Raw genomic sequence first — 20,251 nt, forward strand, 5'->3', positions numbered from 1 at the left:
CAAAAAGCATTGTTGGCTACACATACCTGGGTGCAAATAGCATTGTTGGCTACATATACTTGGTTGCGAAGGGCATTGTTGGCTATAGACAATTGAGTGCTTGTCTCTGCCATGCTATATACACCCAGGTGTAAATAGCCACATTGGCTAGCCACACTGGGTGTAAATAGCATCTGCCTTCACATTTTGGGAAGATAATGAGGTATATTGTTTTGCTTCCACTTGATACTGCATAAGATGTTAGTGTGCGCTTCACTCCCGTGACCTGAAAGGTGTGAACTATTCAAGTCATATTAAATGACAGTGTGTTTATGCTAATTATAGAACAGTGCAACCGTGTAGCTAATTGATGTAATGTTAATAGTTTTTGGACAACAATGGAACGTGTTTTGCATACAGACACAATAGGCTACTTGTTAGTAGGAGACATTCATTGCTTGTTGTTAATACAAATATATATAGAATATAATTAGACTTAACCCGTTTTAAAGTGGACCTCAAAGACTGAAGAAACCACCTCAAATAACAACCGAAATACCTGTGCTTGCTAATAGAATGGTGCATGCTGATGTACTGTCTCCATCACACACGAACAGGACTCATATTAAGTGCTACAGTTTCACATGCCAATGTGTATATTGCTGTGGAAACACGCATGTAAGGAAACATTTCAATCTGGGTCATGCATCCAGACATCCATCCAGAGAAATGATGTGCAGTGCAAATGTGACAACATAAATATGTGTGAACATCTTATCCAACACTGCTTGCTCAGGAAACACTTGATGACACCCCGCCACGAACACGTTTTTATACATCAAGTGCTTTCTGTTTTAGCAGTCTGGCTAATTAGACGGGTGATAGGAGTGGCACTGATTGGCATTATAAAAGCTGCACTATCACTCTTCACTGGTTCCAGGCACCCCCCACCCCCCCAAAACACCCCACCCCTCCCTTGCCCCTACCCGTTCAAAGTTGCCATCACAGGAATTATTTAAGATAAAAGACACTATGGAAAAAAGATTTTCCCCTGACAGATATTATCATTACAACCATTATGGAAAGTGCTAACTTATTTTTTTCCTCCCATCCCTTCCTTTCTCTTCCTCTCTCCATCTGTGCCACTCACTCTGTCTCTCTTTCTATGTCTCTGTCTCCCAAAGGGTAGGAAAAAAGGCACGGAGAGAGAAAGGAGGAATAGAGGAGTGAGTGAGCTCTGTCAGTTGGAGTCAGTGCACTGCTAAGTCTGGCTACACTACAAAGGTTAGCAGATCTGACTGTCAATAGTGTCTTGTGGGTGGGAGGGGGAGGAGACACGGAGGTGAGGTGGTGGGGGGGAGGTGTGGAGGGGGGGGCGGTCGCTTTGAGAGAAAGATACTTTGATATTTCGGAATGTTAGAAGGGTGAGTGTGGAGAGCTGGAGGTTGGGGATCTAATTACCGGGCCATAATTGGGGGCTGGGGAATAGGTTGCCGTCCTCTCAACTCGCTGCAGATCAATTATGTTAAGAGAACATCTGTAAGTAGAGCTTAATGAGGTCCATTAGAGCAACATGCGCTGCCTTCCCTAACGGTGCTTGTCAGCTTCTTGGATGAGCTGGAGTGTGCTGCTGACTGGGGACCTGGTGGAGGGGCTTAAATAGGAGAGGAGGCTCGACTCTCCGCCGCTTTTCCCCGCCAGAGAACCAGAGAGACACACGCAGACAGGCAGGGGGAGGGAGAAGGTGAGGAAGCAACAAGGGGGAGACGGAGACGCCGGGTCTGGGACGCGCAGCACCGCAGGGGGCGAACGGGAAGCCGAGTTTAATAGTTTGATCAAGACATCCCAACAACTTGAGCAGAGAAAGCTGAAACTGTTCCCAAACTCGCCAAGTTTTTTTTTTTTTCTGTAGACAATCTGGAGTTGAAGGAGCCGTGAGAAAGTTGCCGTGTGGACACTTTGATCCAAAGTCAAGAGAAGACAAACAGAAGACGCAAACCAGCTGCAGCGTTTTGTATTTTTTGGGCATCCCTGGCTGTACTTCAAGGTACGTGTCCTCTTTGTGTTTGTGGGTTGTGAGTTCAGAGCGTGTCGGGCGAGACGTAAACACCACAGACCGCATATGGCTGGTGAGGACGCAGCATCAGACCGTAGTTGGCTTCTCCTCGAACAGGCTCCATCCTCTGTTCAGCATCAGAGATGCCGGTGCTGAGGATGAACGGAGTCGGGGTGTCGGTGCAAGCTCCGCGCTGTCATTATATTTCTTCATTTTAAACAGAAGCAGGGAAGGGGGGAGGGGGGTTTGGGGTCAGGCACAGACATATCCAGCCTCTCCTCTCTCCGTTTGCTCAGATACGAGGGGCGCATGGATGTGCGCGTTTCCGCTGGATGAAGAGACCTGATCCGCGCCATGTGACGGCCGGTCTCGCTCCAATCCTCCACTTTCACCGCTGCCCTCCGTCTCCATCTTCCATCCACACGGAGGGTGAATAATCCGCGGAACGCAGCGAGTGAAAGGAGAGCGGAAGGGCACCGGGGGGGGGGGGGGGGAGAGAGAGAGAGAGAGAGAGAGAGAGAGAGAGAGAGAAGTGGCAGCCTCACACACTATACACACACTCTGCAGCAAATTGCATGATTACCAAGATAGGCCGCCTTGAAATAATTCAATCCATGACAAAACCTAATTACTGGCAGGTAATACCCTGTCAACTTTAATGCATCTCATCACTCATAATGGCGCGGAGAGCATTTTATGACCCATCTCATTATCGCTGCATTTTAGGCTGGAGCCGCATGCCAACTATTAACTTGTCAGGCTGTGGACTGGAACACTGCGAGGTGTGTGTGTGTGTGTGTGTGTGTGTGTTTGTGTGCGCGCGCGCGCGCGCGCCCGTATGCAAGTCGTGAGGTAGTGGTGGAAAAAGGGTGGTGGGGAGGTGTCGGGGGGGGGGTGGGGGTACCGTACCCTAACATGTGGGCCTCATCACGGCCTCATCCACTCAGACCTGTGCGGATAAACTGGTGCGGATTGGCGCAATAACAGGGCGAAGAATAATTCCGTCCCTTTAATTACGGGAATGATTTAAATAAAGACTCGTGGAGGGGAGATAATCAGTCCGGGCAGCCACACTGGAGCCCGGGACCTCACATGACGCGTGCGTGTGTGTGTGTGTGTGTGTGTGTGCGCGCGCGCGCCTCTTTGGTGGGGGAGAAAAGAATGCCAGAGGAACAGGAATCAATGTCCTCAGCAAAGATTGATTTAGTTGTCCACATTAGATCTGCTTCCTGTTTGCACTCTGAACTTTTTTATTTTCTCAGATTAATCTCTCATCGATCTTAATGGGAGAAAAAAAAAAAACACCATGGAAACCAAAACACACGTGAAATGAGGTGACACTCTTAAGGTGCAGAAGAAGAAGAAGGGCTCCTAATAAAGAGTGAGCGAGCGGCCTGGTTAAATCTAACTCTTACACCATCAGTCTGACTGCATGACTGGGAGAAATCAATGGTTGAAGTCATGCCATGATGTGGGTGCTTGCTTCTCATGTAGCTTTTGGAGAACATGGAATCACCTCTCCGTATTCACGGACCTGACTGCGCCTCATGCTGAACACTCCCCAAATAATCTCTGGTGTCATTTGTGAGGGAGAGGTGTCAGAAGGGAAAGCTGCTTTTTCCGAGCCCCTGAAAGCACCACCTTTAAATGTAAAGTCATTCCGATAACAACTTGTTCTGACGCTCTCCACAAACCTACCTGCGTCTCTGCCTCTATATCATGTAATGAACGGCGCGCCTCAAAGATTGAAGGACGTTGGAAAAAAAAAAAAAAAAAAGTGGGCGTTCCGGGGGCGCGCACGCCATGCATGCTCTCAGTTATAGTGGAGCGCGTCTTGTAATAAATGAATGACCTTATCGTGGCGGTGTAATGGCTCACCGGTGAGGGATTGTGGGTTTTTTTTTGGAGATAATAAAGCTTGACTTTCCCGCGGTATCTCGCCACTCAGTCGCTGATGCGTGCACGGGGACGCCGGCCTGAGCCTGAGCCTCCTTGCACACTCCCTGCGTGCTCCACGGCGGGCGGATGAACACCTGTGGCTGGGTAGTATCCTACAAACTGCTCGCTCCTGATCCATGTGGAGCTCATTATTTCCCATCCTGAAGATCGTTGCGGTGCAACGCGCCGCGTCAGTCTGCTAAACTTTTTCTCCTCGTAGGGGATCAGTAGCTGGAACCCGCGGCTTGAGTTGAGGCTTCTGCTTAACTTGTTGAGAAAGGTGAGCGAGTCGGAGACAAGCGGTGTTATTATTATTATTATTATTATTATTATTATTATTATTATTATTATTATTATTATTGCATATTTGCATTATGAAACAACAGTCTGCTGTAGTGCTGGCGCTACTTAATTAGGCCTAATGTCCCTAATTATTCAAACAAGGGTGGAATTGATTCACATTTCATTAATACAAGGCTGTAAATGTAAATATGTGTGAGTGAGAACTGGGAGTTTTGAAGGAGCGGGTTCGGTGTTCCGGTGCTGATGCTGGGAGAACAGATTGAGGGAACCGTCCCTCCTGTCGCTCTGTGGCGCACGGTGGCCGGTGGCACGTCAAAGCGCTAATTAGGGAAGCAGCATGCAGCAGGAGCCTGCGTGATTAAGGTGGGCCAGTAGGATTAGATGGTGGCTGCGCCGCGGAGGAGAATCATCTCTTTGTCGTCCTGTCATTCGCTGCCTGAGTCTCCCCCGGCTCCGGACGGTGATAAACGCTCCCCTCAAACGCCGTGTGACGCCCGACGGCGAGGAAGCAGCTCGCTCTAGCTCCCCCTCCGCCTGCGTTTTGTTGGCCGGTGCTTCCCCCCTTCTTTTCATTCCTCTCTGGTCGCCGTGCTGGATTGTTCCCTCTCTCTCTCTCTCTCTCTGTCTCTCTCTCTCTCTGTCTCTCTCTCTCTCTCTCTCTCCTCTCTCTCTCGCTCGCTCTTAACAAAGCCTGATCCCAGTCTGCCTGCGCATATATATATAAGCTGCTCTCCGGACCTAGGCGGCTTCGGGTTGCATGGTGGTGCTTCGGCTGCTTCAGCGGCTCAACAAATGCAGAAAAGGGAGAAAAGTTTCGGTAAGACGCCTTCTTTGCGCTTCGGCTTGTGTGAACGTGCACGTTTCGTGTGTGTTTCGTGTGCTCTGCGACGACAAGTTGAGGCTACAACATCTCTCTGTGTCCACATCTGACCCGCTGCTGATCCCGGCCGTTATCTCTGTTATTGTTACTGATAACCTGCCATTAAAACACGAAGCAGATACGCTCCGGTGTTGTGTTAGTGATCATACAGCTGATATGTGCCCGCGCTTCACAGCGGCTCCGGTCTCTTGTTATGTGCTCGTGGAAGCTGCATGGCAAATTGAATCTCTGTGTTAAATCCGTTACTGGCCTTTACCAGCACTCCGCTGCCATGGCAACAGTAATTAAACTGATAGGGTGAAATGTCAGCATCTCGGCAGCCGAACAGCTGGGGCTGAAATAGCAGGCTTGTTCTCCCGCTCCATCCCTCCGTCACCCTTCCATCCATCCCTCCATCCGCTCAGATGATGATACATGTGGCTGAGAGGACGCGCAGCGGCGGCGGCGGCAGCAGCAGCAGCAGCAGCAGCAGCAGCCTGGAAGCCCACAATGAGAGAGCGGAGAGGAGGGAAGGGAGGGTACGAGCACATAAAACAGAAATCATTAGGGCTCCGAGCAGCTGTGATTTCCCTTTCTTTATGGAAAATGAAGCTTTTGTTCCGCGCTGCTCCCACCTCCCCCTCACCCCCGGCAATCGGAAGAGTGCAAGCGGCCGAATTCCTGCCATGCTTGTCTCCTGCTCCCCCGAGTTGATTGCATTAGTAAAAAAAAAAAAAAGAAAAAAGAAAAAGGGGAGTCGAAACTCTTCCTTTCCCTTTGGTTTGGTAATGAGTATAGCGGGGGGACTTTGTGGTGGTAACGAGGCTTGGACGGATCAGTGCCGCTGAACAGGCGCGGCGGAGAGCAGCCGGCCGGAGCAGTCGTGCGCGCCGCTCTCTAAATCCAGCCAATTAACAGATCAACAGCCCCCAACGCACTGGAACAAATGAGCCGAGCTGCTCGCCGCGCTGCAACCTGTTTGATATTGTCTTTGTAAATGATTTCTCTGTAAAAAAAAAAAAATATATATATATATATTTAGTTTTAATCGAGTGTGTATGAGGTGAGGAAAAACTATTTATATGTACAGTGGCAGAATTTTCCTTTAAAGGACCAGATCCTCCATTTAATAGATAGTTTCCATCAGTAGTTTAAAAAGTCTTTTTTTTTTATCTATGTGTTTAATTTCTACTAGTTTATTTGACAACATGAAGTTACAATGAGCAGAAACTTGAAACCTGATAGTTGTTTCCAGGTTTCATTAGTGTCCTGTGGTCAGTACCCTACAACTACAGTCACACACGCGAGGCTACAATATAAAATAATAACAGACTTTCACTCAAGTTCCTGTGAGTTCACTGTAGTGAAATCACTGTAAACAACCGGTGTCAAGGAAACATCCAGGAAGTAAAAAACCCCCACAGCTTCAGCTCAGCAGGAAGGATTTTATTTTTTTTTCTTGGAGATCTGTCACTAAATGAATTGGTCTGCTGACACGTTCAAACTGAACTGATAAATAGAAAGTTTCAGTAGATAATTAAAGGTGAAACTCAACTTCAGATGAAACTAAATATTGAGCATGTGTGTGTCGCGAAAGGAGGACAAAGGGGAGTGGGGGGTGTGCCTGTCCTCGGGGGAATAGTAGGAGAATACTAATTCCAGCCTGGTGTGAAGCCACATTGCCCCCCCTGCTCCTCCTCCTCCTCCTCCTCCTCCTCCTCCTCCTCCTCACCCCCAGTGGGCCTACAAAGGCTCTCCACAGTCAGCTCAGGCCAAACAATACAGGCCTGCTGCAAAAGCTCCTCGCCTGTAGCCACGCCCCTTTAAATACAGAGAAGGTCAACATAAGAAAAAAAAAAAAAAAGTGTCCAGGAGAAAATGTGAAACTGTGGCTTTGTGTCTGTGTGGGCTGCTTGTTGGTCTCATAACACTTCAGCAGTGCTACTGTGTCGTGAGCGTAAAACCAGTCAGAGACCAGTCTGACCACTGGCCAGCCTGTTTCCACTTCGTCTTCTTTGTCAGTCCACTGCTGTGATTTTTTTTTTTTTTGCAGAGACCAGTCACGGGCCATTTACACACAGCTGTTAGAACAGGTCTTTGTTCAGTTCACTTCACTATTGTTTAACACTTACTGTTAAGTTTATTATTTATTTGGTTGTGTTTTACTCTGAATGTCTGTTTTCTTCCTCAGACCTGTTTTAAAAGCTGAAGGTAAAATAACTTCAATACTATAAAACATAGGTCAGAAATTTTAATTAAGGCCAGATCGATACAGAGTCTGCTCAGACTGTTCTCCTCGCTAAGCGGCGTGCAATGAAACGCGTCTTCCTCCTTCACTTCCTCCTCTCTGAGCTATGTGCTAATGAGTCACATCACCTGCTTCAGTCTTTGCGTTTTCCGTGAGCGTTAAAACACACGACACGGTTTATCTCCAGCACAACGTTACTTCACCGGAGGAGACATTTTTTAATTCTGACGCTAACGTTGGTGTTAGTTCTCAAAGTTGTGGTGAACAGGCCCGGACACAGTCATGGCCGACAAGAAGTCAACACCAGATGATACATGAAGTGGAGCGTTTGCAACCTATTTACATCTTACATCTCTTCTATTTCCTTAATGCAATGCATTGTGGGACAATATTTTGCTTCAGCAGCACTAGTGATTTTTATTATGCAGTATGACTTTTTTTTTTCTTACCGTGCAAACTTACTGTAAGTTTCACGCTGTGTTATCGCGCAGTATTCGAAAACATTTTTCACTTTTAACATGTTGAAAATGTCAGTCGCCTACATACAGTTTCTGATATGTAATTTCCTGCCAGGTTCGTTTTTCTTTTTATTTAGAAAAATATAGGGATGTTACAGCGCGTGAAGGCTCATTTTCACTTTAATTGTAATTTAAATTGTGGTTAAATGCATGGATGTCGCACAACTGCTGCTTAAAGATCAAGAGACTGTATTTTGCCTTCAATGTCAGACACGATAAATGTCGGAGTTAGAACTTTTTTGGAGCGTGCAGGTGTTGGATGAGTGTTTGAATTCTCTCCCTGTGCTTTTTTTTTTTTTTTTTTTTTTTTTCTTTCTCCCAGGTATACAAATGCTCTCCGTCCAGCCGGACACCAAGCCAAAAGGCTGTGCCGGCTGCAACCGGAAGATCAAGGACCGCTACCTGCTGAAGGCCCTCGACAAGTACTGGCACGAGGACTGCCTCAAGTGCGCCTGCTGTGACTGCAGGCTGGGCGAGGTGGGCTCCACGCTCTACACCAAAGCCAACCTCATCCTGTGCCGGAGAGACTACCTACGGTAAGAGAGACAGCTGACTTTTTTTTTTTATTTATTTTTTTAACAGTGCCTGTGTGATGTTCAACAAACACCGCGTCTGGTCACAGTGTGTGCAGCGGTGTTAACTCACTGAAATCCACTTTACACACATTTAAAACTCCAGTTCAGCTTCTTTTTTTTTTTTTATTTTGTGATGTGGAACACAGCCTGATTTTTATTTCAGAAAAAGGCATTGTATGGGTTTGAGCCTGTGACCTTGTTTTAAGGCCTCAGAATTTGCCAGAACTCAGCAATTATGTGCTAGATTATCGAATGGAATTTGTTTCCTACTTCCAAATTTTTTAATTAGTTAATTTTGCGTGTGTTTTCTTATTATCTTTTAAATGTGTTATTTTCATTATTAGCAAATATCAAAGGACTCTTATGTGACCTCATTTCCATAAATTGCATTTTTGTACTATCTCCATTTATCTGCCTGGCAAAGTCTAATTAGCTTCAAATATGGTCGTTTTTTTTTTTTTTTTTCCCCAGGATAAACCAAGGTTGTTTTCAAATTAAGAAATGGTTGTGAATAGTCACGATAGAATTTAAGTGTATTTTTAAAATATGACAGCTCATTACAGAAGAGTAATCCAACTAATCAGGGAGATCTGGGAGGTTTTTAGCGGAAGTGACAGCGACTTAACACAAGTCTGAACGTTTCATTGTCATTTTCATATATATTGTTGTTATAGTTTTTCTTTTTTCATTCATTATTGGCATTCAGTGACCCCGTGTACTCATGAAGCAACACGACACGTATGTTCTGACCCGAACGTGACCTTTCTGTCTGTTTCTTGGGAGTGCGGTTGGTTTTTATTTGCCTCTTCGCTTTGCTTTATCTGCACTGAAACTCTTACTTGGTATACATTCGGTTTATACGGTGAAAAATATTACCAATTGAGTCTTTTTTAGAAACAATCTGAGGACTCATCTCTCCCCAGTCAGTATTTCTTCTTATCGTGACTCATAAAATGGACGTTTATTTCGGTTTAACTATAAGATCTTTCTGCGTTGAGGTGGTGGTTTGAGGCCTGCTGAGGGGAGGAATTTGTAGTTCAGAGAGGCCTGATACATGTAAAGCTAATTTGATTATAATAGACAAGATAGTAGGTGAAGTTGTCTTCCTCGTTGGTTTTCAGCATCACATACAGCATATTGCACTTTCTAAATTTACATTTAAGTACATGGTCTTAAAACTTAAAGGGATGGATCGGATCATTTTAGATATTTCCTGCAGACGTATTAATATACCAAAAAAACACAGGATCAAACTGAACTGATCAGAATGAAATCTACAGGCCTCTCACTGGTGTAGAAGTATTGTATCAGAAAAAGTGAAAATAATCACATTTACAATTTCATGTTGCATCTTTGTTTTGTTTAGTTTTTGTTTAATCGACGCCAGCTGCTGCACGTCGCTGACTTCCCTCTGACTCGGTGCAACACATCACTCTGGGAGCACGTACAGTACACTGTAGATAATGTATGTCAGTCTGTGTGTGTGTGTGTGTGTGTGTGTGTGTGTGTGTGTGTGTGTACCTGATGGCCCAGAGAGTCACTGTTAGGTGCTGGAGACTAACAGGCTTTGAGGAGAAACTGCTGTGTCACACCAGCTCAGTTTTACCATTTCACACACTTTTTTATTATTATGGGAAAGTTTGTTTCCATCTACCTGTTTTTTTTTTTTTTTTTTTTTACATTTTCACATAGAAAAAGATGAGTGCTACAATCAGTGAGCATGATGTGGCGAAGGTTGATGGTCCCCCTCCCCCTGTCCACACGCTGACGTGTCCTTGGGCAACCCCCAAATTCGCTCGATGTGTGTGTGTGTGTGTGTGTATGAGGGTTTAAAAGTAAGCTGCTTCCCAAAAAAACCATGTAAGGTGGAGAAGAGAAAAGAAAAGCCATGATGTGGCGCTCACTTTATGATGCATGTTTAGACCAATCAGAGAGAGGTGGGGGCTCAAGAGGTCAAAGGTGACCCTCTGTTTGAAGTGACAAGATCTATACAGTGGAATAATCAGTCAAAAGTACAGATGATCCAATCACAACAATCTGAGTGGTTTAACGCTCACTATCTGCCCAGTCATCTAATATCTATATATGCAGTATATTACATTTCAGACAGCTGCTCTGTGCATACTTTAGACTTTAGACTGTAATGTAATGTTTGTGTATAATATAATTTTGTGAATCTGCCGGGGCAGGAAGTTCTGGAAAGCAGTCAGACCACCTCTCTCTCTTTCAACCAGCAGCAGCAGCTTTACAGGGTTATGAGATGAAAAGCGAATGTTTAATGTGTTCAGTTTAACTGCTTTTTAAAGGCTCTGAAATCTTACTGACACGAAACATCCAAGTTAACAGTGAAGGAGGGAAGCACAGTACTGCATGTTTCTGCTCTAATCCTAATCCAAAGTATTCATATAGAAAGTCCCTCTCTATTTCTCTCTCTCTTTCTTGCTCTGTTTTTGTTCTTCACACACTTACACAGACCCGAAAGTTAACTTCCTCCCAGTGACAGAGCTCACCCTAAAACAGGCACTGAGTGACGTGCTCCTCCGCTGCATGAAGACACACACTGTAGTTTATTTTGACTCGATCCCACATACACAATAGACCACCAGAATACGTATTAATCTGCCGCTGAAAATAGTCCCAAACACTCTCTCTCTCTTTCCTCTTGTTTGAGTAAAGTTTAAATTTAGGAATTCATTGAGTCTCTACAGAATGGTGTCGTACATGATTGTGTGTTAGTGTGTCAGTGTGATGTAAATATATCAACACCTGATGAGCAGCAGGCCCACAGGTCTTTCTTACTGTCACGGTCGTCAGTGAATCAGCTGATGTGGACACTCTTTTCCCAGAATGCAATACATACAGTAGCAGTGAGGCCAGGGCTGCAGGAGAGACCAATCCCAACGTCGTTATTCTATCATCTTCAAAGTTCAAGGTGATTGAACTGAATTGAATTGATGCCCCGCGATCACACGTGCGGCCCCCGCAACGTGAATGCGCCCTGACACCTCCTCACTGCCGGCTAATGAACGGCAAACGTAGCAAACCGCAGCAATCCACATCTGATCTGCAGAGCGACAAAGAAAGCCTGGCTCCATCACTCCGGCAATCGATTGCTGCAACATCACAAAGCGATGCAGTTTTACACACGCACGCACACACACACACACACATACACACATTCATACACACTCCCTTACTAGAAAGGCGACCTGGAATATATTATTTCTACTCATGTTTATCTCAGTCTGTCAGCCCAGGTTAGTGACAGAAGGAGAAGGAAATGATGACTTTACATTTAGTCCGTTTTTTTTTTTTTTTACATTGCATTGGCTTAAAAGTGAATTATTCGGCGCTTCATTATACACCCCCACATCCTTCTCCAAGTCAATCCTGCTCTGCTTAGCAGGGTGGCATGTTATTAGGCCTGGCATAATCAGGGCTAACAGAATTCTTCAGGGGTCTACAGCCATGAGCGATGTGATCCCACCAGCAGAAAAATAATAATCCTCACAACACATGGAAGGGAAAAAAAAAACAAAAACAAATACAGGGAGAAAAAAACTTAAAGCTTCAGCAGTCCCTCTGTGATCAAATATGATGTACAGAGAGAGTTTGTGTGTGTGTGTGTGTGTGTGTGTGTGTAACCAAGCCATCCCCTCGTAAACCTGCGACCACAAACATAATTACAGGTATTATCTACTAGAGCTTGATTTGTGCTTTGCTCTCTCTCTCTCTCTCTCTCTCTATCTCTCTCTCCCCCTCTCTCTCTCTCTGAATGTGGAGAAATTCGGCGAGAACATTTTATCAACAAATGATCCCTTTGAAACCAAAGCTCTCCCGTTGATGATACTGGTAATGGCGCGACGACACTGTTTATGCTGATGTGTGATTTTCACAGTACAGAGCGATAAATGTTTGAAAGCCCAGAGGAGGGAGGGGAGCAGACAGACTGACACATTTAAGTTAAAAAACGCTGAGAAAATGAAGACTGCGGCACAGTGGCCTGCTGAGTGCCGCTACACACACACACACACACACACACACACACACACAACAACCAGCGCTGGCTCCAAGGCCGGGTTAAAAAAAGCTGTTGGGCATCAGTTAATGAAAAACTGTAAATTCCAGACATCCATTTTAAAGACAGCACCAGGAGAACACTTATTTATTTATCTATCTATTCATTCATTTTTTTTTTAATCCAACTTCAATTTTCCTCTACAGTGGTTTTACTAAGATTGTAAATGCAAGCAAACTCACAGAGCTGTCAACATGGCTGGATTTATTAACGGAAAGCTGGCTATCAGTGAGAGATAACCAACATGTAGAGCATGGTTCACTGTAATAACTTACATTTCTCTCCCTTCTTCAGAATCAACTTTGTAGTCCACAGCCACCTTGTGTCACCATATATGTAAATGTAAATGAAAAATGTATCTTTTTTTTTCATCTCGCGCGGCGCTTATGAAGCATTGTCGGTTTGTGTGTCGGCATCGGGCGCGAATGTGACATCAAGTCAAGCTTTTATCTCCAAGGACGGGCTGAGGCTGTCTGAAGCTCATCTTTTCTTTCCACAAATCTCATTTAGATAAGTTTCTTCCTTATGAACATGTGTCACACCTTTAATATGCAGAAACTGTTCAGCGTGTGATTACTCACAAGGTTGTAGTATATAGTTTATCTACCTTATTTGTTTAATTTGTTTTGTTTTTTTTGCATTAATATCTGCCACAGCTGTTGATTTCCTCAATCAATCATTTAATGAATTATAAATTTATTTATTTTTTCAATACCTTGGCTCATACAGCTTCACTATGTTAATGCCACTTAATATTTTCCTCCTTTAAATATCACATTTTCCTACTATGTGGACCTTTAATATTTTCCAACACTCATGTTAAACTGTGCCGTTTATCTTTAATAACCTGCAAACAGCCAGTAGACTGAATGTATAGCTATAGCTGTGTAGCTAGCTAGCAACACACACCAACTGTGTGTGTGTGTTTGTGAATTTTTAAACACTTAGCCTCTGCCTGACACCCCCCCCCCCCCCGCCTTGTTGATTTGGTGTCAAAAAGAGTCAAAAAGCCTCAAGATAAGTGCACTTTTTTTTTAAAAACTTATTTTTTTTATTGCTATCGTTGTAACACTTTAGATGCACAGAGATCTGCTGCATCTTTTCCTTGTTGTGTGCTGCCCAGAGTGAATTCACAACATTGGCTTGACATGCACCATCGCTAAAATTAGTTTCACATTCAGTCTCAATGCTCTTTTACAGTGATACAGCCAAAATTTGTTTGTTTTTTTTTTCTCACTCCCTGCAGACTTTAAAGATGGCGGCAAGTTTTCACAGCAGAAGTGTGTGTGAATAAGTATGAAAATATCCATAGAAACTTCTCCTCTGTGTCACTGTGCTCATTATATTTCACGACATGCCGAAACACTCCCAGCTGTGGAGTTTCAAGGACAGTAATAATGCAGAGGCAACATATACATACAGTAGTTTCTTGAACACTGAGCGTAAAGAAAGACAGTGTATATGTGTCATTACTGGAGACACTTATAACTGACATGAATCCCAACTGAACACAAGCACACTATATGTAGGACAAAACTTTTTACAGCCGACAGGAAGTGGTGGAGTGTCGCTAATTCTTCGGCTAAGTTAGCTTTACTGATAATGATGTCAGAGCATCTCAATATATCACTCAATAGTGGTTATAAAAATGAAAATCTCACGCCACAACAGAGATAGAAAAAGCTGCGAAAGAGTGGTCGGCGGCAGACTGAATAATGAAGTGGTAATTAAATGGCCATTCAGTGTGAATATGAGGCTAAAGAAACAGCTTAGTTCTACCCGAATAAAACTGCCTTATTCGACAGAGCGGAGCGGACTGGACTCCCAGCTCGATCAGTTATTATTAAAGCAGTGATGGATGGCAAACACCTCACAAAAAGCTGAAATCCAGTGATTTCCACTGCAAAAAAAATAAAAAAAATAAAATCCAGCTCACTTGATGATAGCCGCGCTCCTGGGAGATTTGCAGGGAAGTTGGGTATAGTTTGTCATAGTCCTCTCCTCCCTGATTCTCTGCAGGCTGAAAGATTCAGGGCATCTTCTGTTTCTCTAATGACCACCACAGATGTTCAGCTCTTCTCCCGACTAACACTGAAGGGCACAAGGACGTCCTCAGCCGGGCTGCTGTTCAGTGACACCAGAGCTTGCTTACGTACTTACAGAGCTGTGCTGCTCCAGCTGTAGAGTAGAGTCTGCGTAGAGAGTAGAACCTCTTTACCTAAAGCCTTTTCTCCCTATATATATTGGATGGTCATGCAGTGAGGGAAGTAGATGGGCGGCGAGTTCACGTACTGTCACCTGTTACTATAGGCTGTAAATAAAGATGGATGTAGCCTCCGTGACATCACCCACAGGTTTCTGTAGAGTGATTTCGAAGCTCAGAGTGGGCTGCCCCACCGTCGCCATCTTGGCAGTGCCTGACTCCGCCCCTTACTCCCAGCTAATCCAAAAATGGGCAAAGAGGAGGGGCATGTGCGGAGCCTGTGCATGTGCACACCCGACCTATCACTCAAAGAGGCCACTCCCTCAATTATGCAGAACCTAAACGTGGGAGTTATATAAAAATTCAGTAAAATACAATAGTCTGTACCAGGCTGTAAACATGTTTATTTCTGCTGTAAAGTTGGACATGTCAACATGGGAGTCTATGGGGATTGACTCACTGTTAGAGTCCGACTCTAGTGGTCATTAGAGGAACTGCAGTATTTGGTACTTCAGCGCTTCATTTGTCAGTCTCAGATGTCGCCGCTTGCATGTAACAAAGTGTTTTCTTGCCTAACCTTAACCGTACCTTAACTACATCCTAATTGCCGTGATCAGCATCTTTCCCTCTCATGTATTAGCATACATTCAGGTCACAGTTTCTCCAAAAGATAATTAAAAGACAATATTTGAAAAACCCAGAAGGTCATTTAAAAACACTTACCACCTCCAGAAACCTCAAAGACTCCTCTCACTCATCTGGATGAAAAAATATTCCATCGGCTGTCATCCATTTCCCAAGTGGCGCTTCTGTTCTCTAAATCAAAACAAAGATGGCAGACCGCCAGCTACCCGGGTAGGAAACAGAGTCGCAACTTTGGAAACACATTAATGGACAGAACATTTTCTTTTCCAGATGGTAATAACAGTCTTTGATGATTTTTTTTTATTTAAAAAGCAACATTAAGTGGTAAGCATTTTTAAATGGCTCTCTGGGTTTTTTAAATATCGCCAGTTAATTATCTCACAGAAACCACTTAAAGATAATAATGGCAATAACAGTAGGTAGTAGGAGCTTACCAGCTGCAGGCATACCAGACCTTTCGTCGCCATCGTAACAATAATAAAGATACAGCTAAGGTTGTGGAACAGTTTGGTTAGGTGTATGCACAAAAACTACTTTGATTCCAGGAAAAGATTGTGGTTTGAGTTAAAACAAGTACTTCCTTAAGGTAAGAAGACCTTCGTTGTCATGGTTACAATGATAAAAAATGGTTAAGGCTGTCAAACAATCATAGATAAAAGAAAGATGTTAGCTTTTGGTTGAAACCATAGACTATAAATAAAGATTGCTGTAGCCTCGGTGACGTCACCCACAGGTTTCTGAAGAAGCTCAGAGTGGGTTGCCCTGCCGTTGCCATCTTGGCATCATCTCCTAACTAATCCAAAAATGGGCAAAGAGGCAGAGCTGAGACTTTGGTGATTGTCCTGTCACTCGAAGAGGCCACGCCCTCAATTCTAGAAACAGTTGTCATGAAGGAGGAAATTAGCTGTAGAAGTCAAAACTGTTTTTTTTGTACCAGGCTGTGAACATGTTTATTTCTGCTGTAAAGTTGGACATTTTAACATGGGAGTCTATGGGGATCGACTCATTCCTCATTAGAGGAACTGCTGTTATTGTCACATCCATGTTGCCTTCATATTTCAGCCTCAGAGGTTGGTGCTTGGTTGAAACAAGACACTATTGAACATAAGCATTACCTGAGAAACCAAGAATGGACCAGCAGCAGGAGAAGTGTTATGAAAATCGCTGCGTAACTCAAGGATAATTTTTATTTTGTTGTCTGAAGGACCTGTTTAGCTCAGTGCGCGCTTGTCACTCCTCTGTTGAACGGATGTAAGGTCAACTTCAGCGAGTGTGTGTGTGTTTTTTTTTCTTTTTGGAGGAGGAAGAGGAGGACTTTGTGTTCTTGAAGGATGCGGTTCTGTAAAAGGTTACAGTGCCAACTGTGCCAGTGAATGCCACCATCATTACTTACTCTGTCCTTGTGCCTTACTGTGTTTTTTTTTGTTTTTTTTCTTCTTCTTCTTCTTTGGCGTGACAGCAGCACAACTACGTTCTGCTAATGGCTCCAGTTTAAATCTAAAAGCCAGTCACATACTGATAGAATAACAGGCTTTAGGTCATCCACTTATTTGATTTCTCAGATTGAGTTTAAATCAGTATCTTTAATTATGTTAAACGGCAAAATACGTACCTGAAGGTTAAGTTGGCGTGTTGAGATTCCTCTGTGAACAAAATGTTTTCTGAGGCCTCAAAAAGAATCAGCCTTTATTTTATTTTTTTTATTTTATTTTTTTGAATCCCTTGAGCACTTGAGGGGAAGAGAATTGAAGAATTTGCCTGGATGGCGTCGGTTCATTCAGGCGCCAGATTGAATCCTGTCTCCACTGCTTGTTATTACAATAGAGCACTCAGCATGCACAAAGGGCCTCTCCTGCTCAAGCTTTTAATGGGACCTCTAGGTGGAGAATGCAGCGGCGAGTTTGTCAGCCTTGCCACTTTACCTTCTTATTCCTTCATCTTTGCAGACACACACACACACACACTGCACCTCTCCATCTCCCTCTTATGTCTCAGCCCTATTGGCCTTCTTTGATGCTGCTAATCAGACTCTCCATCACTTTAGAGGAGATAGATGATTACCTGATTCTAATTACATACAAGGGGGGGGAAAGTTTGTTTGATGTCTTTTGTGTGTTCGCTCTCCGGCTTCCTATAGCTTTCACCCTGCAGCACACACATCCTTCTCCTCTACCCGCCTCACCCCTGTTCCCTATCCCCCCGGAGACTCCTCTGTATGAGGCTAGATATACACACAGTGGCGAGGCGGCCTCAGCGCTACAAGGTGAACTATTCCCCGGCACATGTTATTATTAATAACTGCCAGCGAGAGGGGTCACCTAAGACTACTCCTTGAAAAGAACCCCGGGCAAGGCAAGTAGGCCGCAACTGGCTGTGTTGTAAAACAATACCCCCCCCCCCCCCCCCCCCCCTTGAGGAGACATGCTGCTTAAAGCAAGAATAATGCATGGGGAAGAGAGGGAGGGAGCCGCGCAGCCACATTTTTCAGACATGAAAAATTAAGATGTCACCACCTGGTGCTTTTAAGCATACCTTTACCACTGAGCTAGGAAGGTATTAGAGTATGAGCAGGTTGGGCTATCATTTTCACCCTCACCCTCACCCCACCCCCACCCACCACTCCCCCCACCCCCACCACTCTTTCTCTGCACCCCTGCATTGTCGTTAAACTTCTGATGGCAGCATTAAATTCAAATGGCTGGTGAGTACAGAGCCACCGGGAGGGGCGAGATGAAAATGGGAGAAATGCTAATCACCAGCCAAATTATGGGACATCTCTAGTTAGTGGGTTTCATGGGGGGGTGAGGGGGGTGGGGGGGTTTATAGGCATTTTAGCTGTGCAGCACAGCAGTGTAGTTTCAGTGAAAATACACTCGGTGGCATGGACAACAATGTTTGGTTAGTTTTTTTGTTCAAAGTGGGAAAGTTTATCTGAATCCCACCTCTTTTAGATATTTTGTTTGACAGTAAAATACAGTCTAGTTCCACTTTTTTTTTCTTCATCCTCTGTGCTTCAGTACATTTAATTTGAAATAAAATAATGGATACTACATTAACGTACCAAGTCTCAGCTTTTATTTGAGTAGGTTTACATCAGTGTAGAAAGATCTGTGAGGGAGATATAGAAGAGTAATTGGACTGAAAAACATGAATGTCAAAATCATCATATTTAAAGTTTTGTGGAAAATTCTTGGCAGACAATAACTTGCCCTGAAGTCTTCAACACATGGAGGTTAACACCAGGTGTGAACAGGGCCTGCCTCAGGTGATCCGATCACAAGCGGTCAGCTCTAAGTTCAGGTGTGAACGCACCCAAGACGCATCGAGGACTCATTTGAGATCCGATCACTCAGACCACATTCAGAGGAGGTCTGGAAACACATGAGGCCACATCCTTTCAGCAGAGTGAACGTGAATGTGTCCTGGACCACACTGAAGGACCGACTACTCCACTGACGTCCTCTGACACAGTCTGATTAGTCCCAACACAGTTCATAATGAACCCAAAATATTTTACTACTGGCTCAACCCCTCGCTCTCTCACTCATTCACACACACACACACACACATACACGAAAGCACATTAACAACGCACCCTTGTGTCTGACAGGTGTGAACTGACGAAACTCTATTTGCTGTAATATGCGCGATGACTGAAACTACTACTTCTGCTACTTGGGATCGGATCAACTGAAAATGCAACAGGTGTGAACAGGGCCGTAGACACCACCAGGCCTTCAGCTCCTGCTTGTTGTGGTGGTCTCTCTGCCTTTACTCTGGTCTTCAGCAGGTGGAATGTAGCTCAGTCTGATCGAGTGAATGATTAAATGTCGACCGGTGAGCTTTGATACATTTGTATGAATCTGAGCACAGGATGCTCCTGCATACCTCTGCATTCATCCTGTTGCTTCTGTCACCAAAACCATGTTTGACGGATGAGTCGGTGGCTTCCTGAGCTGTTCTGTTTTTTTCCTCCACTCTTTCCTCTGTTCCATAGTGGTTAGATTTTTTTTTTTGGTTTTCGGTGGGTTGTTTTGGGTTGTTTCGGTGGGTTCAGGGTTCACAGAGTGGCATGTGTTATGATTTGATCTAATCTGTGCTGAGAATGAGAATGTTGTGATCCTCCCCATGCAGCTATCACACCTATAGTTTTCTATTTTCATGCCTCGATGCAAAGGCCTAAAATTACTGCACGACTCTCCACTGTTTGTTTTGGGGGATTTGAAGGGAACCGGGATGTGTTCTGCTACAGTGATTCCTCCCACACGGTCAGTGAGGGGAGAGTCTGATGGTTCAGGCTGTTACATGAGAGGGATGATCTCAAAGATTGTCTGAGGAGGAAAACTCCTACATTTCTTTTATTCTGTTAACTCTTAGATCCCCGAGAAAGGTAGTTGATCCTCTCTAAGACAGGTATTTGGACTTGTATTTTTGGAACTACATACTGCAGGTCATGAATGAACTGTGTACAGAAGATGCTTGTTTTTAAAGTTTAGGACAGCGTAAGATAAAGAATACAAAGGCTTTACCTCCGTCAGTTCTGTACTGTGTATGTCATGAATTCCAGAAAGGTTTGGCTGGCTACTAGTTTGCAAAAGTGTCATGACTGCATTTCCATATATGGTGCATATGGTTTGGTCTAAAATAGACCAAATCTTGAAATTAGCTCATATAAAGACTACACTCTCTTGAAGAGATAAGGATGCTGATTGGGGACAAAGAAGGCTAAATTTGACCAAGGAAAAGAGGATGGATATACATAATGATTAATACGTGTTATAACCCATAATATACCCACAGAATGCATACATGTAGGCAAACAGTGCAGTTTTCTTGTTATAGAAAGTGA

The 20,251-nt window shown here is 44.2% G+C and overlaps 1 protein-coding gene across 3 annotated transcripts in view; it reads left to right on the top strand.

Annotated features, from left to right (window-relative positions):
* The first annotated feature begins 1,398 nt into the window (after positions 1-1,398).
* The window catches only part of lmo3 (LIM domain only 3), a 50,608-nt gene continuing 31,755 nt past the window's right edge, over positions 1,399-20,251 (top strand). The window contains exons 1-2 of one of the 3 annotated variants that reach the window (XM_056367020.1): positions 1,399-2,026; positions 8,224-8,437. In XM_056367020.1, coding sequence (XP_056222995.1) covers positions 8,232-8,437 — 206 coding nt within the window. In that variant the 5' untranslated portion in view covers positions 1,399-2,026; positions 8,224-8,231. Of the gene's footprint in view, positions 2,027-3,882; positions 4,254-4,648; positions 5,094-8,223; positions 8,438-20,251 lie in introns of those variants that run through there. The other 2 variants (XM_056367018.1, XM_056367017.1) reach the window with 2 other exon arrangements.

Source organism: Seriola aureovittata, chromosome 22, assembly GCF_021018895.1.
Source record: "Seriola aureovittata isolate HTS-2021-v1 ecotype China chromosome 22, ASM2101889v1, whole genome shotgun sequence".
NCBI classification, from domain to species: domain Eukaryota; kingdom Metazoa; phylum Chordata; class Actinopteri; order Carangiformes; family Carangidae; genus Seriola; species Seriola aureovittata.